The following is a 25,034-nucleotide window of genomic DNA, read 5'->3' on the forward strand; positions in this document are numbered from 1 at the left end:
CGCCATGTTGTGTGGCGGGGCTGGGGCGGGGGCTGCCGTGAGGCGGGCGGAGGGGGAAGCGAGGCGGCGCTGGCGCTGCTGGCGCTAGCCAGGGGCGCTGTGCTGGGAAGAAGAGAAGGCGCGGGCTGGCTGCCGGGCTCTCTTCCCCGGAGGGAATGGCGGATGCCGTGATCCGCAGTGGCGGCGAGATGGAGCCGGAGCAGCATCAGCGGATGGAGAAGACCAGCGCGGGCGTCCCCGGAGCGGAGAGTAACAGAGCAGGAGCCGCTGAGGACACTACACAAAATGGCGGACGCTCTGAGAGCGGTAGCGCTGGGGAGGCGCTGCTGGTGGCTGCTGTTGCTGCAGAGGACAAGGTCCCCACAAACCTCAGCATCAGTAGCGGCAGCCAGCGCAGGAGCAGCATCTCGACGGCAAATGAGCAGCAGCAGCCGCCCAGCGGTGTGCTCGGGGGGCCGCCCCCTCTCCCTAAGCCCCCAGAAGACCAGCAGCCTCTTAGGAGGAACTTTCAGATCCCCAGGAAGAGCAGAGAAAAGAAAGGTTGTTCCTTCCCTTCCCCTCCCTTTTCTACCTCGCTCCCCTCTCCATCCGATTCATCAGGCAGCCCCGACACCTCGCACGGCTGCCTGCAGACCCTGCGCTGTGGAGGAGGCTCTGCTGGCTCGCACTCGCGAGGCTGCTGAGGAGCCGATTTTAGTGCCAGGCTGTTACATTGCATTCTTTCCCTACCCCTCCTCTTTTCTTTCTCACTTTTATTTTGTCACGAGGATGAAGCAAAACCAAAAGCTCGGCTTGATTTTCAGACCTCTGCATTAAAAGGAGGAGAAGCTGGATGCGATCAGGGTGGGCTTGAGTTGATCTCAGCTCTGCTTCTGGCGGTGCATTGGCATGTGGAGAAGATGTTTCTTTGGGACACCGGCGTCAGCGAAGATGGTTCACTTTTTGTCTTCCCCGACCTCCTCCCTGCAGGAGAAGGGTGTAATCCTGCTTAGGATAGACTAAACAAACAGAGTTGGCCTTCACTTTGATATGCAGAAGACTGTTCTTATCTGGTGGAAGTTCTTTGCAGGGAGAAAGGGAGCAGCCCACGTTCTTGGGCCTCGCTTTGGAAGCATTCTGCTTCAAAGGCTTTCAGGGTTTGGGGTTTTTTTTCTGAATAACTCTTCCTCTAAAAACCTCTGGTATTTCTTGCTTTTCACAAGACTCCACTGGTTTCTGCTTAACTTTTTGTTAAGTGGAGTTGAAGACCTGTCTGATTTCCTCCCTGAAATTTATCTTAGTTCTTGCCCTTTTGCAATATGGAGTCAGTAAGTTAGTCCAGATCACAACAATACTTGTTTGAATAGGCTTCTTGTTCTTCAGAGAAGAGAGTAACATCTTAACTTCTTGAAATGCTTTCTTCTGTAAGGAAGAGATAAAGGTAGGTTTATTTCATTATCCAGTCTTTCCAGTAATAGACTAATTCCTTTTGGCAATAATGAGCCATTTTTCTTCCTGGTCTTTCCCATTGCCACCCCACTCTGGGGTGATACAAGTCTGGCAGATTCATTGTAAAAGGAGCTGGGTTGATTTGGAGAAAACGACTCTTTTATAATTCATCTGACAGAAAAATACCTGGGTGTAACATGGTGCCTCATGAACAAGTGAAGTGGCTTGTGTGCCACACCCACCTGTGGTTACATTTGCATACCTTTAAATGTGTTTTGAAATGTTTAGTACTTAACCAACGGTATTTGAAGCTCCTCTTTAGCATTTGGTTCCAATGTGAATAAAAACCTCTAAAATATCTTCTCAGGTCATCTAATTCGTCATTTGCCTATGCTGAGCCATCTGCAGTGTGCAAAACCTTATGGACTGTGTAGTTCAAACCTCAGGCTTCTGTGGCCTCTAGGGTAGAAGAGGAAGCCATTCTTATCTTTCTTCAAAAACTGACTTGATAATGTCAAGGTCGTTTGACCCATTCTCACCTTTTTTCCTTTCAGCCTGCAGAAAGGCTCGCGGGTATTTGATCATTCTGATGACTTAGAGCTTCCGAGAAGACCGTGCTCCATTGCTCCATTCAGCCCACGGTGCTTGTGGGCTTACAGCTGCTGAGTGTTGTTCTCATGGCATGGCCTGCCAAACGTGCAGTTTGAGGACAGCTAAATTGCAATTGGGATTTTTATTGTCATTTGAAAAATGCAATTCAGTCAGCTCTGGAACTGAACTGGAAGATCAGCACTGGATCATCTGATGCTGTAGTGGTGCTTACAGTATCCTTATTGCTAGTGCTTAAATACATCTTGTTAAATTGCAAAATGATCTGAATGACCCAGTCCCTCTCGAAAGAACTCTCTTGGCTTGATTCTAAAGCCCAGGATGAAGCAATACACATGGAAGCTTCCTCCATCATTTCTTGTCTTGGAATTGTCCTTATTCTGCTTTTTCAACCACCATGTCTTTCCTGTACATACCATCCTGAGAGATAACTGCTGCCTTGTTGTGAAGGCTTAGCTGCTATGTACCAAGGATGTACAGGATCATTTTGTCAGAGGTGTTTGAGTTGGTTTGGAGGTGGATTTCTAAATATTTTTAAACACCAGAATGTGTTTCAGGAACAATTTTTGGTAGTGAAGAAATTAAAAATTGAATCTGGGAAGCACCAATGTAAGAAAAAATTTAAGCTTTAGCTTTCAAAATGTAAGAGAAATATCCTAGAAAATTTAGGCTTTAGCTGCTTATTTATCTTCTTCAGAATTTATCTTCCCTCTTGGAGACTTAAGTAGTAGGGACTGAAATTACAACAGAAATCCTTTGTAATCTGAAGAAAAGATAGCTCTTAACTGATTAGTTTGCACAGAGAATACTTCTGATTTTCTCATTCTTTTTGCTGGCAGAGGAATTCAGGAAACGAAAGGTTGGCTGCGATATTATTTTTTTAAGGTGTGCTTGCATTTTTCTTCCTCCTTAGAAGTTCCTTGGAGGTTTGTTTTCTTGGTACACAGAGTTTAGCAATGGTGTTACGGTCTCTTGAGCAGCTTATCTGTCATTTGTCTTCAGGCTTGTCCTGGCCTCTTCTAATTCAGTTGTCTGATCTTCACGGGTTTCCAAGTTTGCTTGCTACTTGGAAAGTCCTTGATAGGATTAGGAAAGTAAATTTTAAGGATAAATCAATGTAAGAGCACTTTTAACTTGCTGAACTGTATGAGATCCCCTTACCTAAGGATAATTCCACTAATGATGATGACACTGCAGTCACTGCCTTTAAGGGGTTGCTTGTTGATTAAAGCTGGAGTCTGTTAAAGTACCAAATGACTGCTGTTTCTCAGGCTGAGGAGGGGAAAAAAGTCTTGTTTTCACCCATGTAACTCTGCAATACTTGCATGAAAGTCTAGGTTGTCCCTTTTCTAATTCATCATTTTGCCTTGTCTTCTATCTTCTAATTTTCCCTTTCTTTGGTAGAGATGTGCATCTGCTGTTTACTACACGATATTTCTAGGTGGAGAACTCTGTCAGTCCCTGAACTTGGTAACTGTTTAGGCCTATTGAGAGCACAAGACATATTGGGCTGAAAAAGTCCTAAAGGTAAAAATGTCACAGTTCATTAACACACTAGATTTTTTGTTTTAGTGTTAAAAATTGAAGACTGAAAGAAACTGAGACTTAGTGGAGCTTTTGTAGTAGGAGCACTTGTGTGTGAAGAATGCTAACTTAGCCTATCAGCTAAGTTAGCATTCTGCCAACTTAGCTGATACGAAAATCATTAATTTAGGTATTTTCACTTCAAACTTAGTTCAGGATTGCTCAAGGAGGATGGCTCTGTCTTCACATTCTGACTTAAAGCAACCAAACCCAGTAACTCCAATCTCAGTTTTCTGAAGCTGAAACATCAGACAGGTGTGAAAGAAAAGTAGAGCCTCTCAGGCATGACATACATCCAAATATCCAGTCCCTATCCCTTGACTAGTAGTTACTAGCTAACTCAGTTTCCACCTAAAAGTAATTACATGCATTCCAGTGCCCTGGGTAGAAGCTGAACAAACCCCATATTTATTCACTTATTTTCACCTGTGCCGAACTGCCAGCAAACCCCAGAATAATTGACTTGTATTATAAGGATGCTGCAGGTTAGTCATTACTTTAATTACTGTTTAATTAACACAGGGCAGTAAAAGTGCAAGGTGCCCCCATCAGCTGTGTACATGAAGCCTGGAAGATATGTATTGTGCACATGGCTGGTCTTTGAAGTGATGGAGACTGGGGATGAGCTCAGTAATTTCATGGTTTGCCTGGGAGCAGAGGCCTTGGTGATTGCTGTACAAGGTCTAGTTTAGTACTTCTCGGTTTCATTTTAGTCTTGTCTTGTTTTGCACTCTTTTGAAGTAAGGTACAGGCCCTGCTGTGGTGACATTAACATTTTAGACCATCACTGTACTTGAATACCACACCTCATGTGATGAACTGAAAAGTATTGCCTGGCTACTCACCTCACTGGGGTAGTGTTTCATGTTTTGATTGAGAACATGAAGTCTGCAGTACCTCAAGTTCTGGAAAGAAAAACTGCGACAATCTTAAAAAAAAATCTTATTTTCTGTTTTCCATAATTTAATGATTAGGTGGGGCTTTTCCATTGATGTGTTGGGCATTAAGTGTATACTAGTTTATGGAGATTCTCCCTACCAGGATGTGATAGGGGGTCTTGCTGGTTTAAGGCAAGTCTGTCTCATCTCTCTCCCTGGAGCTTTCCACAGGGCAGAAAATGTTTGAAACACAAATAACATGGTTGATAATATTTGTGTGTACGACAGGATCTTAATTCATGTAATAATGTGCCTCTTCCTAGATTTGCATCTGGGACAGTAGGTGAGACATTATGTATGGCTTGTGGTGGCGCTTTCTAGCTCACCCTGCAGTGCTTTCCACTTGTTTGGTCTCCAGATGGAAGCAAGAGGCTCATTTTTACTGAGCTTGTGTCCTGGGGGAAGGAGGGAGAAGGGATAAGGTACAGTAAACACTGGTAAGAAAACAGGAAATTCGGTCAAGCAGCTGGCACAGATAACCTTCTCCTTAAATGGTCGTTTTTAGGAGCTGGTGGGAGCCCCAGATCTTTCTGACAGGAAGTTAGTGCTGTAGTGTCCAAGGGACATTTGGGGCTGGGGTGGAATAGGGGGTGCTTTCCCAGGGCATGTACCCCTGCAGCAGGCTTGTTTTCTAGCATTTGTCTCTTCAGTACAAGAGCATTCAGTCCCAGTAATACTAAGTTGAGAATTCCATTCACTCTCAATTCTGTCTTCTCCCATACTGCTTTCAGCTTTTGAAGAATGAAGGTGTAGTTGCTAAGAGGGATGTTATATAAGTATGGTTTCTAAATCACTTTCATAACTCCTGCTCTTAAAAAACCACTTTCTCACTGTTGGTGGTGTTGAAATCCTTGCTGGAGTTCAGTTTGCAGATGTGGTGTTGCCTTCTAAAGTGTGCAACTTTTACTAAATAACACAGAGCAGTTTTTGATTTTCATTAGGAACATTTGTTTTATATTGAGGTTTATGCAGTAAATCTTTTCTGCAAATGAGGGAAATATTGCTGCCTAAATCTACGGCCATATTTTGTAATGAAATTGGAGGATATACTCTGAAGATAGAATTAAATTTAATTTGTTATTAGAGTAATGGTAGGTTGCTTTTTTGTTGTTTTTGCCTTTGTTTTGTTGGTTTTTTTGGTGAGATTAGTACTATTGTTGTTCCTAACTGTTGTAACTACTGTAAAAATCGTGCATTTTTGGTGCGTATTTTGGAAGTTACTCTGAGGATTAAAACCACTTCTTGTGTTGTGCTAGTTCAGTTCCCCCAGAGATGTTTTTTCCCTGGCTACTTCTCTCAAAATCTGCGCTTCCATCCTCTGCTGGCTCACTCTGGGGTTGCTCCTCTGATCAGTTTGTCACCTTGGCACCCAAACACAGATAAGAAGCTCAGGGACATGACTGCTTCCCTGTGGGAACTGGGTAAAGGTTTGCCCAGGAGGGAATTTGTACAACAGCACATTAAAGACTTTCCTTTTAAAACAAGTATAATAAGGGATAACATCATCAAGCATGAGCACAGGCAGTGGGGTCCTGATATTTTTAATTATAGGAGCTTATTTGTCTTCTTTAAATAGGATTGGATTTCTTCATATTTAGCTTAGTTGCCATAAACAAAACAAACACAAAACCTCATCATAATTCTGAAGCGGGGCCAAGCTTTGAAACTCTTGTTGAGGTTTTTATTAGGACAATTTGTTCCTGCTTCTTAATTAAAGGAGTTAATTAGTAAATTACAGTTCTGAAAGTTCTGAGAACTAGTAGCTGTTCAAGAGCAATATTAAAAGACTTAACTGTGATTTTTAAAAGATGCTATCATTCTAGGAAATTTTAAGATAAATTTTCTGAAGTACATATTTGCCAAGTATTCTAGGTGTTTTGTGTTTGAAATTGAATCACAAACCATTTCTCTTCATGCAAAAACTGTCAGTGAACTGGAAAATTTTGGATGTTTTCACATATACGTAGGCATTAATTATTTTATTTCTTCTCTCTTACAGCACTTTTTCAGCCAGTATTTCCAGGTTCTCGAGAATTTGAGGATATTATAAAGATTCTACATTCTTCCTACTTGGATCACAATTCAGTGTCCAATTTTAAATACAGGAGAGCCAGCTTAGTTCATAGTGAACTGTTGGAAAAGGAAGTGAGTATATTTGTGGCTTCTGCTTCTCAATAAGGTACCAGTCAAATGACAGTGCTGCTTCTCAATCTAGAAGCAGAGACCTGGGGATTATTTTCTATTATGTAGTTGGTCTTAATTGCAAACTCACATGCTTAATGTAAGGAGCTGTTGTTCTGGCAAGTTTATTACTACATAGTTTTAAACTCTTGCCTGCCAGATACTCCAAGAAGACTAAAAGAAAAATTGTATTTGGCACCTCTTAAATCCGTGTGTTTTTAGCTTTCAAAAATTTTCTTAGTTTTTTTAGGGTATTTAATAACCCAGAAAGATATTTTAATGTCTTCTTTACAGAGCTGATGTTTCCTTTGAAAATTAAGATTAAAATATGTGCCTGATAAAAGTCTCCATAATCTCTGTAGTTTTGTTGTTTTCCAATAAGTACTTTAATTAAAGTTGATTACTGATCTAGTAAGCGGAGCACCTTGGTTGAAGCCCTTCTGTTGTGCCTTATGTGGTGTCTCTTAAATCCAGCCTTGGCTTGCTCTCGTCACTCTCAAATGAAGTTTTCATTCCCAGTGCCAAAAAGCTTCACATATGAAGTAATTGAATATATAATTTGTTTGCTGTGATTATCATCTTGGAAGTTGTGAAGGCTTCAGCAAAGTGAAGCATTTCCTGCTATTACATTAATTATTCATGGTTACAGCTGAGAAATATTGGTAAAAACCACTCAGCAGCAGTGAGGTGCAGCTGCAGAAATATTTGCACAGTGTAAGAGATCTGTCTCCTAAAAAGAGAAAAAGTCTTATTTCTGGAGTTTCGGAGATTATATGGAAGGCATTGGGCTGGATGGTTTTAGCCCGTTTGCCACAAAGATCAAGCTAAAGTGTTGCTGCACAGATTTGTTTGAGGAGTGTCTCTTAAAAAAACAAATACTTGGGCAGATTAAGCCAATTAGATTTCCCACAGGTATAATGTTTTTGAAATCTAATTATAGCATCCAGTGCTTTAATTTGGATTATCTTTTGATTACTTCTGTACATTTGGATCTGCTAACATAGATGAGGCCTTAAAACATTGACACTTGAGTGTGGCAGCAGCAGTGTGTGTACCTGTGTTGAGAACTTTGTGTATGAACAGTTCACAGAAAAGCGCAGAGAGCTGAGGTATGATGGGCGCCCGGAGATGGAGCTCTCAGAAAGTTACGCGTTCCTCATGGTGGATCTGTGCCAGGTGAGGGGTGAGCCCTGCAGGGGAAGTACTTTCTTCAGCAGTTAGGAGGTTTTGGGGCTTTGGGTTTTTTTCAGAGTGGTTTTATTGACACAATCTTAAAGTTACTTCTGCAAAATTCAGCACTGGAAGGTATAGAAGGATGGGAAGGGGATCTGTCACCATGTAAATCCTCTATTCCCTGATACTTAAGGTACTCCATTTACATGTCTCTGTATCTTCTCTGGTTTAGTTTTATAAATAAAAGGATAGATTTTTCTGGATGGCATGTGAGTTTTTATTTGGTTTGTGCTTTTTTTTTTTTTTTTCTTAATAAGGCGGAATATTTTGTGTTTTCATTGCATTTGGGTTTTGGTGTTTTTTCTTCTTTTTTTTTGCATCAACAAGGTAATCTGTAATATTAGAAAATGGACGTTGTCTTCTCTGTCTTTTCTTTGATCATATACTTTTAATCAAAGTGATGGACAGGTGAATTCTGTGCTTTGTCTGCTATCACAGAGTTGGGATTTCTTAAGCATTCAATCATTTGACAGGTTCTGTTTTAAATACTAAAATTTTCTGTATTAAAGGCAAGTAATGATCATAAACAGTGTTTAAGGTATAGGGAGGCTGTGTTTTTTTAAGATACAGGTGAATCTATGTAACTGTTCCATATCAGAATTCTACTTGCACAGTTTAATAGTTTTACAGAGAATTCAGACTAGTCTTGTCTTTGTAAGGGTTGGGGTTTTGTTTAAATCTATTTAAATTCTGTAATTGTAATTTTTCACTGTTTGTTCTGTTCATATCCTGGCTATCCTAACAGAATTGCTTAAAAAACTGTCTGTTCTCTTTAGATTCGGAGCATATGTGAAAAGGGACTGCAGGTTGGCCACTCCAAAATCACAGTTCTTGGCAGCCCTTCCATGGGTAACTATCTTTTGATTAGAAGTGTTGGTTATTCACTAGCAGTTGGCAGATAATGTGATGCAGCTGTGTGAACTTTCAGTCCTTTTTCTATCACTGACTGCAACAATGTCACAGCAAGATGTTTTTAGCAAAGGAAATAGCCATCAGAACATTATTTCATAGCTCTGTTTTGGAGTAGTTCAGTTAAATTCCCTTTCCAAAGGGAACGCCTAATTCTCATTTGGCTTTAAGTCAATCCAATATCCCATGTGTTTCCAGTAAACCTGGGGGGCCAAAGAGCTAATGCAGAGTGTGTCTGGCTGCCTCTGTGTTTGTTTGTAGGTGTGTGCATTCAGAGATACCTCATGGACACAGTAGCTCAGCTCAGTTTTGACGTAGATAGAACTAAAATTCTTGAATCCACAAATCCAAGAAGAGCGTAGATAAATTGGAGACTTGGAAGAGTCACAAAGTGTTAAAAGAGTTTTGAGAGTGCAAGACAGTAAGTTCCTTTTGCAAAGCTTTTCAAAGAGAAAATTAGGAACTAATTTTGTCATCCTGTGTAAGAGGAACATAGTACAGAGGTATCATGAATATTGAAAGCAGACAATATGAATGAACATAGACATGAATATAGACTGAAAGCAGAAATAGGTGTGAGGTGGAGAAGAACAAATCTTTACGAGCAGATGATTTTTTATTGTTTAGCTGGTAAAGGGTCTGGGGCACTTTGCTCAAGCAATTAAATACAGACTTGGAATGAGAGGAACCTAAGCCAAATGGATGCTTTTCAGAGTATCTGAATTCAGTTACAGTTCTTTGACCTGAGGTAGTCAGCCAGACCAACAAATGACAGTGTGTGTTTGAGGCTGTAAAATCATGAAATAACTAAGTATGGAGAAGCACAAAATTAGTTTACCTTTGCACTTGAGTCAATTGTATCTTCATTCTTTTGTGTGCATTGAGCTTTAATCCCATGTAATGCTTTTTAAACTTCTAATAATGTCTTAACATTCAACATAATGTATTTTGGTTTATTTTTATACTCTTCTCAGGTGTATATATCTCCAAGTATGCTGATTTGTTGCAGCCTAATCCTCTAGAATTTGGAGCAACGGGAGATGTGATTATTTTTAAAATAATAAAGGTAATTTTATCTTGCTATACTTGAAGGATTACATTGCTTACTGGTAATACACAGGTGGTTTTAACCTAACTTAATTTTAATAGTGCAGTAATCTCTGTATAGAGGAACTAGACCTCTACTAGATTTAAAATCCAGTATTGATATTAAGCTTAAATAAAGCATAATAAATTGTTACAGAAGGCAAAAATATGTTGTGGTTGTTTTTTTTTTTTTTTGAAAGTATGAAAATAATATACTTCCAGAACTGGCTTTCTTAATGGCTTGTTTTATTTTCTCTGTTCTTAGTTTATTTGGTACTTGAAGCAATTTGTCAGTTTCCAGGAAAAAGCTCATGCTGACCATTCTTCTGCTTTATTACAGGGAAAAATGAAAAGCATATATGACCACATTGGTATGAAAGCAATGGAATCAACTGTCAGGAGTGTGTTGGATCCCACCCCAAAGCACGAGTGTCATGTTTCAAAGAATGCAGCTAAAGTCACCTCCTTGTTTGCTTACCGAGCCTACGAACTTACTCAGGTAAGGCTGAGCCTCTGTTACCTTCTTACATAAAATCTTCATTAACAGAACTTCTGAAATGATGGAGAGAAAATCACTGAAGATGCAACAAACCCTGAGCTTCCCTGTGAAGCTGCAGCTGGGTGTGTGGAGCAGTTCACAGGTGCCTGCATTAGAAATCCCAGGACAGCATGGCAGCCTCTCCTGTTGCCATTGTGTGATCCTGAACCTCAGGTGTGTCGGAGTCAAGAGTATTCCTCTGGCTGCCCTGATGACTCGAGCCCCTGGCAAAGAGCTCAGGAATCTTGGCAGCAAATGAAAAACACCCGTGGATTTGATTTTAGCCCGTGGGAGAGGCTGCCGACCTTATGTGAGGAGTTACAAGCAAAAAGGGTTTGAATGATGTAATAAAGAAATTGACACAGGGTGGAAAATTAGAATTTTGGGATTTTGTAGAATGAAAATCAGAGGTACAAGATGGAGGAATCTGGGCGTGCCATAGCTTCTTCTTCCTTCTCCTTGTCCTCAATGTCTCGGTGTGATAGTGACACTTTTCTATTGGTTTAGGATAGGGACACCTTGTCCAACGTAGATTTTAGGTATTGGTACAGGAATTGTAAACATGGTACACGTAATTTTGGGTATATAATGTGGGAGCCGCCTGGGGCGGGAAGGAGACTGCCATGGCTTCTGTGCTAGCCAGACCTTGGCAGGTCAGACAGAAACTATTCTAGATAAGGGAAAATAAACAACCTTGAAAACTCAGCTTCACGCATTCCGGAACTCTTCTTCAGCGGCCGGGCTGGGGAAAAAGGACTCGCACACTGCTGGGGTCTTGCCAAGTGACCTCCACACAGGTGAAGATCTCCCTCAGGCTGGGGTGGGGGTGGCATAGGAAATAACTGGGCAATGTACATGGGACTGGAATAGAGGCTGAAAGAGAGGACTTGATGTGGGGAGTTTGAAGTGTAAAAGTACAGCTAGTTTATGGTCATTAAGTGAGACTCCTAAAAGGCAAAATGTTGGCTAGGAGAGAATAGCATTTTTCTTTCTTTTTTTTTTTCTTTCTTACTCCCCTTTCCAGATTCTAAGGTTTGGAGATGATGAGGGGAGACAGAATGAAATCAATTCCAAGCATTTATGTTCCTCTAGGTGTTCTATCTCTTACTGTAGCAATCTGTTGCAGCCAGATTATTCCACCAAGTCTGCAGATTTCAGGATCCTTGCTTGAAAGCATTCTCTTCAGTATTAATAACTTCTTTTGTCTTCTGTAAATCACTGGGCTGGACACTGAATCAGATGGCTAAAAAATGAATGTATTTTTTCATTTCTCTTTGCAAATGTGCCAAAATTAACATTTTTTTATTGGTGATTGAGCTAAGGATGCACTCCAAAACTCACTGCAATATTTACTTTCCCTCTGATTTTTCTTGTTTTTTATTAGTTAATACCTTCTCTCACCAAAAATACTTTCAAGTAAATGTTGCATTTCAATAATGTTTTATTCTTGATTCACTCCTGAAGGTGCTGTCCATATCTAAGCGGTCAATGAAGGAGGGAGAAGATAAAAAAACGACCTTAATTTATTGTATTCTCTAGTACAAAGGAGAGGAGCATTTAAAAACTTCTTTATTTTAAATACTAGCATTTAAAGAAATTAAGGATTCCTCCAGGCTTCTGATTTAACATTGTCTCTTCTTTTTCCCAGTTCTACTTTTATGAATACAGCTTTGATGAGATCAGGCGAAGACCAAGACACGTTTGTCCTTATGCTGTTGTTTCATTTACTTATAAAGGTGACATGGTACAAGGACCAAAATCTGTGCCTCCATCAAGGTAAGCTAGGAAATGAGTTGTGGAAAATCTGCATGTAGCATGAAGAATTTATAGCTCTTGGCAGTAGCTTAGAATTTATTTAAATGAACAGTACTGAAGTGAATGAATGTGTCACAGGGACTTAGTATAATAAATACTTCTAATGCAAGGCAAGAGTTGTGCAACTCTTCCCACCTGCTTGCCTTTTGCCTGGGTGGAATCCACAAAAAATGTGGGGTTTTATCTAACTGAGGAAATTTGTGGATATAAAAACGGTCACAGCATTATCTTGCTTGGTACTCTAAAATAATATTCTGTATATTTTGTCTCTGAATCCTTCACTGGTGTCTGCTTGTGGAGAGAATATGTAGGTGGCCAGTTGATCACAGATCACTGTGATACCTGTGCTGATAGGAAGATGTCCAGGTGTGGAGACTGTACTATGAAATGTTAAAGCAGCTATCAAGGTATCTAAAATACTACAAGATGCTGCAGCAGTGATATATTGAGGTTAGAGAGGGAATTAGCAGTCTTCCTATTTTGTTAAACTGATAAACTATTCTTAATGTAAAATTCAGTGGTCAGATTCTCTGTTCCAGCCTAGTCATTCTCTTTCTCTTCTCTTGTTTAGAGCAAACACCTTCCATGCAGATAGAAGTACAGGTAAGAATGAATTCCAGTTTTTGGTTTTATGATACAGACAGGGAAGGATTTGATGTTTTTCCCCCATAGTTTTAATGTTTGACCAGTTTAGTTATGCTGTGTATACCTATATTTCATCCTGAGCCATGCTGGTTGCTGATACTAGATGATCAAACAGACACCTTAATGTGTATCTTCTTTTATCACAATGAACCACAAGTGAACAAAATCAAAAGTCTTTTTTCCCTCCTTTCTTACTTAGAGTGTAGTAAGAACTGATCTTCAGTTCCTGAATCTCATGTTCAATGGCACTTCAAATAATATAATTCCCTGTCATGTTTTGTTTTGAACTTCATTCAAGCAAAGTTACTATGTGTGAAAGTGGTTGACAGTTAAGGTAAGGAAAGAGGATATAATTCCTCAGATATTAGAAGGGTGTGCTTATACTGACAGGTGTAGGTAACAGACCAGCCTCCTTTACTCTGCTTAGAGCAGATCAAAACATAACAGGGTTGATAATATCCTTTCTGTTGCCTTTTAACATTATTGTCTGATATTAGTATGAAATTTTCCCTATACTGATTTTGGAGATTCAGCAGCCTCTTCTTTTAATCACAGATGGCAAGTGGTTTCACTTAGTCTTCCTTTCTCCCATCTTAATTTAGAGAAACCTAATGTTACATTGTGGAGGGGACAGCTTTGGATTAAAGGCAAACTTGTGTGTCACGTTTCCCTAAAATCAGCACAACCTTTCCTTCCATGCAAGCTGTGAGTATTGCCATTTAGAAAGTAAGTTTAAAATACTGCTCTATTAAAACTCTTTTGAGTAGAGACTGGTGAGTTTTGGACATAATCAGATGAAAATCTAAAATACTAACTGCCTTAAATATGTCAAACAAGACTCGAGTCATGTGTATCCAGAATTTTCTTGAGTTCAGGCATACATACAACTGTCAGCATCTCTTTGTTGTTTGGTGTTTTGTGTTGTTTGTGGGTTTGTTGTTTCCTCTGCAGGAATAAACACCCCTGGCTCATGAGATAGTCCAAAGAAATTATTCTTAAGGGCATGTATTTACTGGTTCTTATTTTATCAGTGAGCGTAGGAATATAGAAGGTAAAAAAAGTGGTCTTTATTTTTTTTTAATCTCCCCCCACCCTTCTTCTCCAGTCCTGAGAAGCTTGAGGTTGAAAAAGTTGCAAGCATTGATCAGCTGAAGAAAAAAATTTCACCATCATCGTTCTTAAAAGAAACTTACCAAGACAGAAAAGAAGGTAAATGGTTCTCGTTTAATTTATTTAAATGCAGAATTTTCAAGTTTTCTGAATTACAATTTTGTTTCTTTTTTCCTTACATTCTCTTTCTCCCCTTGTGTCTTGTCAGTGCGGAAGAATGGCCTGTACTGTAGCCTGTATGAAGTTGTGGAGAAGTCCCGTTCTGGGAGTCACTTAGAGGGTTTACTTCAAAAACTAGAGAAAGAGAATCTTGTGAGTGCAACAGATTTGACTATTCCTATTTTTAAAAATAATTTTACTAGTTAGTAGTTTCAGGCATACTACAAGATCCACAATCTCACTGGAATTCCTTAGCTGGCATAGTCTTAAGTACCAGGGCACTTCTCTGCCAAGACAGAATTATCTTACAGTCAAGAGGAGTATTCATAGTGAGCAAATGTCTTTGAAGCAGTTTGCTCTTTTTGCTTGAAAACAGGTCCTTGTGAAGCCACTTGTGGACAGAGGATTTCTTTTTCTTCTTTCTCCTGGACAAATGATGTCCCCTTATGGTAAGCATACTCTGGGCTTGTGTTTGAGTTGTGTTTGTTGTTTCAGTTTTTGAGCGCTAGCTTGACTTTTGGTGGTCCTTTCCTTTTTAACTGTTTTTATTTTTTTTGTGTTCTAGACCACCAGAGTGGACGGTCCCGTGTGCTTCATGCATTGTTTCTGTTTCCAGAGTCTAGAGATGTAATTTATTCAGGTGGGTTTGTTCACTGTTGTGTGCAGGTTTATTTAAACAGAGGTGATAGTTTCTTGAAGATTTTGTAGTATTCAGTTAGTGTGTGAACTAAGAGTAACAGTTTGCATTGGTTATGGCCATAGTGTTGGTGTTTAGAAATATTTGTTTCTTCACAAAAGCAAATATCGCACATTGTAGGTTCATTTGTTCATATTTGAGAAAGTGAAACTTGTTGAAATTTCTTGATATAGCATCTCTGGCTTCTGAATTACTTCTTCATGGTCATTCCAAACTGTGTTTCACCCAGCATGTAGTAACACAGTATTGCTAACTAGTCATCATTTATTTATACCTTCATGGTTTGATTTTAATTGTGGATTCCCTTTTCTACTTTTGGCAGCACAAGAAAGTGTTCCATATGGAACACAGAAAAATTCAACTACCGAGAAAAAGGAAATAGTTCGAGAGTTCACAAAGTTGATTCAGTCTCTGCATTTTGCTTTGATCCAGTCCCGCAGACACAGCGGTACAGATTTCAATGCTGTTGTGAAAAAGTGCATGTATGAGTACTTTAAAAAACTCTACAATGGCCCTGGAAGAGGTAGAGAATTTACATTTCGTGAGTACTCAGCACATCTGGATGACAAAACAGCTCTGCATCCTGCCCCAAAATACAAAGGTCACATTAGCAGTTGCTTGCAGAACTATATTTTCGGTTGTGAGGCCTATCAGCTCCCTGTTTCCAGTGCTAAGGAGCTGCTGGATAGAAATCGGAAGCCTCAGCGCTTCAGTCCCATCTCAGGTTATGAAGCTACAGAAGACTACTCTGACTTTGCCAAGGCAAAATGCAGGAAAAGAATCCATCCCAGATATGAAGCCACTGCTGTCAAAAAAAAACTGCCTCCTTTTGGAGACTATGATACTGAAAGACTCAAAGATCTTATTAACTTGATCCAGTGTAGGAAGAAAAACGTCGGTGGAGATTCTGATTCTGAAGACCCCAGAATTAGAAGTGGTCTGAAAAGAAAGCTGGAAAAACAATCTGAAAATTTGCAGAAATACCTAAAAATGAGTGACTCTTCAGAGAATCATTTTCAGTACAAAGGTAAGAAAGTCTTTGGTTAGAGTTCTTCTTTAAACATTGTTATTCAGAGCATGTTTAAGATTTATAGATTAAGTATCTTTTTGCATGCTGTGGCAATTTAATGCATGATGGTTCATTTAAACATTGGTCTGAGATCTGTCAATAGAGATAAAGTTTATTTTTTGCAGATTTCCTCTTTCTAGGAGACAAGGGGAATTTTCCTGGAAGTTGCTTTTGTTTAGTCTCTTTGGAAAGAAAGCAGACTTTCAAAGAATTTACTTGCCTGTGGAGCTGTCCGAAGACTTTTTAATACAGAACACTCAGCAGACTTGATATTGTCTTTTGTAGAGTTTGACTTTGCTGTAATTCTTTGTGTCCAATATCCTATTTCGTGCCTAAGGGAAAAAGCATAGTTCAGTTTTGAAATAGTCAGTAATGTGTATAGTGAGACAAAGGAAACAACCTAATAAAATTAAATAATTCTATACATGAAATTATCTACATTCAAACCTCAGAGAAGTATCACAGATACCTTCTGCTTTAAGGTCTGCCAAAAAACACCTTTGATTTCTGTTTCCCTGACCATTTTCTCAAGGCAGTTATAGAAGCCTCCTGCAGAAGGGGGAAATGGGAGCAGGGTGACACAAAGACGAGGGGATTTCCATCAAGCACCAGTCTCGTGTATGTGAGTCACTGGAAGATGAAGTGACTGATCTTAGTTGTCCTTCGTTGTTCTCTTGAGGGGGACAAAAATACTGACTGGCATGTAGGGATGAAGGAGGCAAAGGATGGACTTCATGGTTTGGGATTCCTGCTTGGAATTCTGTGACCCTTCAAAGGTCTTTTGACATTGATTGTTAATGTAGACTGTGTGATGAAAGCATGTCTACATTTTTGTTAAAATAAGTGTGTGTACATACAAACTGATGCTAAAGATTGAGACCGTGGGTACGTGGTAGATCTTGGCGGGGGGATATGGTTATGGTTTTATTTTAAGACTGAGTAATGGATTCCTTTTCCTCTCCTCACCCTCTTCTAAGGGGGCAGAACCTTGGATTCACCACACTCTGTGTTCTCAACGAATTCTGACCATGGTGGCCACGAGGGTGACTTCAGGCAGGTGGATGTGTCCAACGCTGACATCGAAGCGCTGCTGGAGAAACTGGCTTCTCCTGGCCAGCAGGACCAGGCGCTGGCACAGTATGTCACTCAGGCCTTAGCAATGGACACTGAGGAAATTGAAGAGTATGTGAGACAAAAATACGGCTATGAATCCATTGCAGCTCAGGACAGAGATGATCGTGAGCTTCCTAACACTGCCCGGGCTGACAGTGTTGCCTTCAAGGACCCGCAGAGCCCGGCCATGCTGGAAACTGATGTGCTGTGCTTGCCCTGCCCCGTCGATGTCGGTCTGCAGCTCCCACCCAACGAAGCACCCCTTGAGCACACACTACATTTACAAGTAAGTGAAACTGCCAAGATGCTGACAGTGAAAGTGCTTTTTCATAAATATGAGACTGAATGAAAAAAAACATTCTATTTTTTTAGAGAGGCAAACACAGATATGTACTAACTCTTCTGTGAAGCTTTTCTGTTTGGTAGGAACATAGATAGAAGTTTTCTTCACTCTTAAGTGTGTTCATGGTTCTTTATATCAATTCCTTCTGTAATAAAAAAGGAGCAGAGTTGAAGAATTCTGAGCATTTCACTGCATGCCCAGCTCTCTTCATGTGCCTTCTTGGTGCGGTGCTGTATATGAGTTCCCTTGTGTTTAGGGATCACAGTTTCCCATCTCCTTACCTACAGGAGTGTTCCATGATCTCTGTTACGGGTACTTTCACACAAAGCCCAGTTTCTAAGTCATAGAGCAGGGGTGAGTGTGTCCTACCTGTAATCTCCATGCTGTTTTGCTTCTACCCATCTGGAATGTAAGATGAAATTAACTTCTTTAAGGGTCCATACTATTTTTAGGCAGTGCCTCAGCAATGCCGACATCTCATGGCTTTAGTCAGGTATCAAGACAACAGCCTGGAAAAGAGTGAGGGAGCAGCCAGTTCTCCCCTCCCTTGCTCTTTGGCACCCCCAGCTTCCATACTGTAAGGCCAGTGCTCAAGACTGCCTTAGTAAGGAGAGACCAGAGAAGTACCTCGTGGAAACCTTTCCAAGTTTGACTGGATTAGATTGATGGCAGAATTGCCAGTGTGCTGGTGAGCTCAGGTCTTTCTGTCAAGTGCTCAGAATGTAAAAACTTAATAGTGAGCAAAACTGAAAGAAGTTGTTTTGAGATGAGCATTTTGTTTGCTTTTTAGGAAAGAAGCACTGAGAGTACCTTTGAAGACTGCAGTCCCTGTCCTAGTGCACCTACAGAACATGGCTATCTCAGGCAACATCCCTGCTCCAGTAATCTAGGGGAAGTCGGAATGCACTGGAAACTTATCCCAATTACAGGTAAGATGGACTTTAGCTCCTCTGTTCCTACAAATAATGAATGAAAACATATTCTAAAGGTTTGTATCTGGATTAATAGATCCATTCTTGTATCACATGTTGGTACACAAGCAGGTCTATAGCCTGTGCAGTTGTTTCTTGTATTTGATTAATACAGAAATCTGCTGGATGAATACACATACTGGTGGAGAATATTGGTTTGGCCTCATATTAACACAAATTAGAAATGTGAATGCTTTAAAAACAAACAAAATTATAGTTTTGAATATGGTGGTGAAGAAACTGAGCTGGGGTTATGAGGGTCTTTCAGCACTCCTGGCAGCACCACTGAAGCTGTGTCAGTAATCAGTCAGACTGATACCCTTCCCTTTCAAGAAAAAAAAAAACTTGTTTTCACAATTGCAGGATCAGGAGCAGCTTGCAGTCCAACTCCACAAGGTCATTTGCGTCTAAGCTTTTTAAAAGTGACGATTTTAACCTAGTAGCAAATAAAAATACTTGAATCATATGTTGCTCTGCTTGATTTCTAATTTAATTTTAAATTTGTAATGGAGGTATATCCTGTTGTGCTTATTCTACGTTATCTCTGGGAAAATGACTTGTATTCTGCTTTTTCAGCAGACTTGGACTGTGCTGTTTTACTGTCTTAGGAGCTGTTAAATGTACTGTGCTTCTGTACCTCAGTAGACTGTAACACTTGAGTATTGGGATTTAAGTTGGTTTGTGGGGAAGGCATAACAATAATGCTGTTTTCAGGCTGGGATTTGGAGGTTTTGGTGTATCAGCTGTGTGTGACTTTCAAACATGAGATGATTGTGATGATGAACTCTTCTTCTGTAGGTCTGAAAACACCAGAAGAGCCACTGGAATACTTGCCACCAATGGATGCACTTCCTAATGACCCCCGGGTAGTAAATAGACAGAGAAATTCTGATTATCAATTGCCATGCTCTCCATTTTCAGACACACAGAAGGGGACAGCAGAAGATGGACATTTCACAGGACAAGTGGAGAAACCTGAAGATCAGTATGAACTAACAGATCAACCTTTTACAGCTAAGCATTCCATTAGTGCAGTAATAGAGACAACATTGTTAGAAGAAAATAAGCTCTTTGCAAGAAAGATTCAAGAAATTTTGCAGCAAAAAAACATTCCTTATGTCAGTGACATGTCCACACCAGTCCTTTCGGCCCAGGAGAGGATAATGAGACTTTCTGAACACATCTGTTTGCAGGCATCAGAGATTTCTGTCCAAGAATATATAGAGAGCCTGAGTGAGAAGCTGAATAGTGTCATTTTGGCTTCTTCGTGCATGAAGCAGACTCCCCCAGTTGATTCTAGTCCTGGAGCACTGGAGGTGGTGAGCAGCACTGCCCCCGGGCCTGTGCCTGACACGCTGGCCGTGTGCAGGGACAGTGACACGGCGCCAGTCCCAGAGCCACTGTGCAATGAGCTGGGGGAAGAGCTGCATTCGCACGAGCAGCCTTCAGCAAGCCTACCCCTAGGGAAGGAGAAAATGCCTCATGGGAATGCTAAACCAGAGGATCAGACTTCTTCTGGTGGTGATCTCGTGGAACCACCAGAGAAGACTCAGAAATCCCCTGAGAACTTAAACATTTCAATTCAACCAGCTTCTGATTTCATAAGCCAGTTAAAACCTGAATTATTTACCAGTTTGGTCAAAATCATGGCACGCGTACAGAAAAGCACTCTCAAATTTTATATTCATGAAGAGGAGGAAAGTGCTCTCTGCAGAGAAATCAAGGTAATGCTGCTTCAGTTCATCCTCTCTCTAGTGTCAGAACAGAGTGTCTTTCAAATCCACTTGTATGAAACTGGACTCACTTTCACTGTGAAAGTGAGTGTGAAAATAGGCTGTCCTGTCCCATTTCTTCACTGAGCTTTGTGGTAGTCTTGCTTATATTTAGCTTTTACGTAAGGCTTTTTCTTTGAGCTGGAAAACAGAACAGGCTGTAGCTTGGTCCTTTCTGAAGATCCTGCCAGGGGGTGGGCTTACAGAAAAGAGGTGATAAGGGAAGAAATGTGATAGCTACCATTTTAGAAAGAATTTATGAAAAGTCACTCTGTGTGCCTTTGGGGTTTTTTCTCTTCCCCTCTAATTAATAGTAGAGAGAACTTCGAGAAATCACTGTGCTTCTGTACTTAAATTTGTAAGATGAAAGTTGTAAAGGTCTGGCTTTCCTTGAAAACTGGGGCAGTTTGATACTGTCAGTTGGTTGTTTCTGTGTGATTTGAGAGGAATAACTGACTTGCTGAAACAGCTGCTCTGTGTTGCTGCAACCCTTCTGATTAATTTATAGGAGAGATAAAGCAGCCAATCCCTCTGGGATTCACCAGAGTGGAAAACTTTCTTGTCATCTGGGCATTGTTTTTACCAAACTACATATTGACTTTTTTCTTGTTTCCTCTTTCTGTGGTGTCAGGAATATCTTAGAAAGTTAGGGAACACAGAGTGCCATCCAGAGGAGTTCCTTAAAAGAGATAATTTGGATAAACTGTTGATCATTATCCAAAATGAAGACATTGCCAACCTCATCCATAAGGTATGTCCCACGTAAGTAACTGTGTGCTACAGAAAGCTGTTGTCAATAGTGAGAGGAGCTCCTTTGGAGCAAGGCTGCTTTCTTCTAACAGCACAGCATTTAACAGTACCCTGTGTTTAGCTGCTGTTTGAAGAAACAGAATGGTTGTAGTAAAAATGGTCTTGTCGCAACATTTACTCATAACTTCTTCCAGCACCATGCATGTGCTAATGCATATTTATTGTTAGAAGTTGTAAAGCTGTGCAGGGGCCTGAGTAGTTCTGCTTCTGTGATGCTCTAACAGGAGGTGAAGGCCACTTTCAGATGACCTGAGCTATTCCTGACAGCTTAAGATACAGTGCTGGACAGAAAGTAAAATTATTCCAGGTGCTCAATGGCCATTTACCTTATTCCTGTAATGCTCCAGAGAGAGCACCTCCCTAGGCAAGAGAAGAAACAGTAATTATTTGAAAATGTGTTTTGTAGTTTGGTGCCTGGCATTAGTAGGTCAGAGTTCTGTAATTCCTTTTTCTGTGTGACCTGTGGTTAAACCTCTGATTTCAAATGTTTTTCAACAGATCCCTAGCCTGGTGACTCTGAAGAGGCTCTCCTGTGTCAGCTTTGCAGGGGTCGATAGTTTGGATGATGTGAAAAATCGCACTTATAATGAGCTGTTTGTGTCTGGGGGTTTTGTCGTGTCAGATGAGTCTGTCCTTAACCCAGAGTCCATCACTCCAGGTAGGTGTGATCCTTCTGGAAGCTTTAGAACTAAAATCCTGACAATTCAGTACGTCAGAGGTCCCGTACTCACCACAGTGAAGGATCAGGTTTTCCAATTTTTGTGATGTTCTTTGAGAATTTCAGCTAATTCAGCAGTCTCTTTCTCAGCCCAGTGGCCTTCTTGAAGAACACATGAACAGAGAGATTTTGTCTTCAGTTTGTATTACATTGTGTAGTTATGTCTGTGGAGCCTTTTATTCTTACTACTCCATCCAAAATATGCTATATATATTTTTATTCATTTGAAATTGAATAGTTAATGAAATTACAATTTTTTGAAATATTTTAGCAAGGCAGAGTGTGTATACTGAGGTCAGCTTTTAAATACCACTGCTGGGCACCTGAGGTACAGAAAGTCAGCTCAGTTTTATCATACTGCTGTTGGCCAGTCTGACTGGAAGAAAACTTGAAGTGAGTGGCTGCTGTTTGTAATTGTGTGACTGTACTGTGATGAAAACAGGAAAGAGCTTTTTGTATATGCTGAAGCAGTATTTTCAGTCTACATACCACAAAATCTAACTTTTCTTGAATATCTCTATAACAGATAAACTAAAACAATTCCTAAAATTTCTGGAGGATCTTAATACCCCAGATGGGAAATGGCAATGGAAAGTCCACTGCAAAATACAAAAAAAGCTCAAAGAGCTGGGGAGGTAAGTAAGGTTCTATAATAATACCAGCTGTTAAAATGCTTCAGCTTTCATTATACCATCCAAAACACTTAAATAGAACTTAATCTTATGTTTGTCTTTTGATATTTAGACTGACCTTAAATTGTTTCTAATTGTGAGCTTTCCCCCAACTGCAGGATAAATGCCAATGCCCTGAACTTACTCACCCTTCTGAACACCTATCAAAAGAAGTACTTGGTTGAGATTATGTCTTACCATAACTGTGATTCTCAAAATCGAAATGCTCCAGAACTTGAGTGTCTCATCAGGCTTCAGGCTCAAAACATACAACAGAGACATGTTGTCTTCCTAACAGGTAAACCTCACATTTGTGAATACCTCTCCCCCTTTTTTGATAATAGGTGCTAAATATTAATACAAACTCATCTTCTATGTATTTAGAAAAGAATCTGAAAACTCTCTCGAGTTACGTTGACAATGGCATAGTGGTTGCTGCTGTTGATGACTTTATGCGTAACTTTAAAAGCCTCATTGGGTTTCACAACTCTGTTACTGAGCAGAATCACCTTCCTCCCTGCAGTGCTGGCCAAAGACAATCAGGTGAGGTCAAAGACACTTAAACTTTCCTTTCTGAACTGCATGTGTGGGGTAGAGGTGCTGGGACAGTGTGCCTTGACTCTGGTCAACAGCCACTGCAGCTGGCAAGGAAAACCCAACTCTCAAGCTACTCTTTTTCTGTCTGAAATGGGGGAAAAGCAGTGGGGATGGAGCACCAGAGACCTTAAATACAGAAGTACAGGCTAACATGGTATTTGAGGCACTAGACTGGGCATCTGTTTTCAGGAGAAGGATAAACTTGTCTCTGCCTGCTTTATCTACAGAGTAGATAACCTGTACTGAGATGTCAGTAATTGTACTCCTTTAATTGTCTGATCAAATACTCACCTGCTGTGTAACTTTAGATGCTGTTTTGACATTGTCCCCTTTGGAGCTGGGAGTTGGGATTTCCCAGCACTAAATATGAGCACGGTGTGCAGAAGCTTTTAGCACCGAGTAACTGGACACTCCCACAGAGGGTTAAGTGTGTGTGTTGAGTAAGTGAACACGAGTGGCAGAAGACCAAGACTTAAAGTGCTGTTGGACTGGCAGACCTGAAGTGTAACACTGTGAGTAGTGTATGGCCTTTTTAACCAAAGTTTATATTTCAATAGAATAGAACTTTCTCTCTCTTTTAATGTAGTTCTTGTAGAAAAGGATGAAAAGGATGAGGAGGACATGTCTCTGGATTCAGGGGATGAATTGTCAGAAATAGAAATCTGCAGTGGTGCCTCTAAGTATGATACTCATGTGGAAACTTTGCAGACAGAGGCCAAGGGCCCACATGGAGTAGATGCTAAAGAAAGCTCCTTATCAGTTACAGAGTTACCTCCTGAAGCACAAACTGCCCTTGGGGAAAAGACTTACAAAACTGACTTGGAAGAGAAGCAGCCAATTACTACAGTTTCTACAACATGCTCTGCTGAAGGAGAAAAACACAATGCAGTTGAACAAACTCCTTTCAGTAACTTCCAGGTTTATAGCAGACAATTAAACATGTCCCATCAATTCAGCCACTTTAATGTCCTCACTCATCAGACTTTTCTGGGAACAACATACCAAATTTCTCCTGTAAATCAAAACCAAGACGGGAGCAATTATTTTCTATCTGCCTACCATCAGAGCATGGATACAGAGAAGTCATTGTCACCTGGTGGCTGGGATAGCTGCTGTGATTCTTCCAGGTCATATTCAGAACAGAAATGAACTCTTAAGGCTCTTTTTCTAAGTTGCTGTGGACTTCTCTGTTTCTAAAATGTTGGATTAACGATTTCTATTTTATTCTGGAACAAAATGTTTCTTGTTATCTCAAATGTTTTCATGTTCTATTTAAATCCTTGATGGCCTGTCCCTGTTGGAACCATCTGAAAATTTAAATAAATACATATATTTTTTAACGTTTACTGTACTTGAATTATCTTGTTTGTTGGCACTTTTAAGTTTCTACATTTGTATTTGACCTGTTACCTGAACTTCAGTTGGAGGTCTGTTTAATGTAAACCTGAATGTATGCCTAAAATATGTGAAAGATCCACTTGGTTTTTTTTCTTAACCACAAGAGTATCCAAGTCATGTTTCTTTACATAAATATTAAAATTAATGTATTTATTTGACATGGACACAAATTTTGTATGATGTTTTTACATAGCTCTAAGGCAGTGTACTTATTTTCATGACTATATACTGGATTTTGGCTAAATACCTCAATTAGAATAACCATAACCAATGGTGCAGTTACATTACAAAAAAGTCAAATAAACTCTTAATGCACAAGGGACTTGCTAACACATTGCTTTGTCTGTGGTTTTTACATTGTTTGCAAAGTGCTTGAGGAACAGCCAAGCTTGGTTTCATGCACAGCCATTATCTGTGTCGAACTGCGTGCTCCAGCAGTGTCCTCCCAGCTTTTATCTGTCCACTGTGATTACTGTAATGAGAGAAGGACAAACCTGGATTTAATGACTGTGGGAATTCAGCTTGCATCAGAAAAACCTTAATCCTCTCCCATTTCAGCTTAAAGATGCCTGGGGCTTCAGTCTTTGTTTGTTTGTTTAGCTTTGTTTATTTGTTTTGTGAACTAGCACTGGGGTAAGTA

General features: G+C 40.2%; 1 protein-coding gene across 5 annotated transcripts; it reads left to right on the plus strand.

The window, feature by feature from the left end:
• On the plus strand, positions 1–24,726 carry TASOR (transcription activation suppressor). 5 transcript variants are annotated; one of them, XM_030283084.4, is made up of 23 exons: positions 1–540; positions 6,559–6,704; positions 7,824–7,916; positions 8,750–8,822; positions 9,857–9,948; positions 10,309–10,467; positions 12,155–12,282; positions 12,893–12,924; positions 13,569–13,671; positions 14,072–14,175; positions 14,285–14,388; positions 14,612–14,684; positions 14,801–14,875; positions 15,255–15,959; positions 16,979–17,400; positions 18,248–18,386; positions 19,227–20,152; positions 20,832–20,951; positions 21,509–21,668; positions 22,255–22,363; positions 22,519–22,697; positions 22,784–22,942; positions 23,305–24,726. In XM_030283084.4, the coding sequence occupies exons 1-23, from the start codon at positions 156–158 to the stop codon at positions 23,358–23,360; spliced, it is 4,542 nt and encodes a 1,513-aa protein (XP_030138944.4). In that variant the 5' UTR covers positions 1–155; the 3' UTR covers positions 23,361–24,726. The 5 variants fall into 5 exon arrangements, with proteins under 5 accessions (XP_030138944.4, XP_030138945.4, XP_030138943.4 ...); XM_030283085.4 differs by having other exon boundaries at positions 19,350–20,152; positions 23,305–23,622; XM_030283083.4 differs by having other exon boundaries at positions 3–540; positions 23,583–24,726.
• Positions 24,727–25,034: the final 308 nt, after the last annotated feature.

Source organism: Taeniopygia guttata, chromosome 12 (assembly GCF_048771995.1).
Source record: "Taeniopygia guttata chromosome 12, bTaeGut7.mat, whole genome shotgun sequence".
In the NCBI taxonomy this organism is placed as follows: Eukaryota; Metazoa; Chordata; class Aves; order Passeriformes; family Estrildidae; genus Taeniopygia; species Taeniopygia guttata.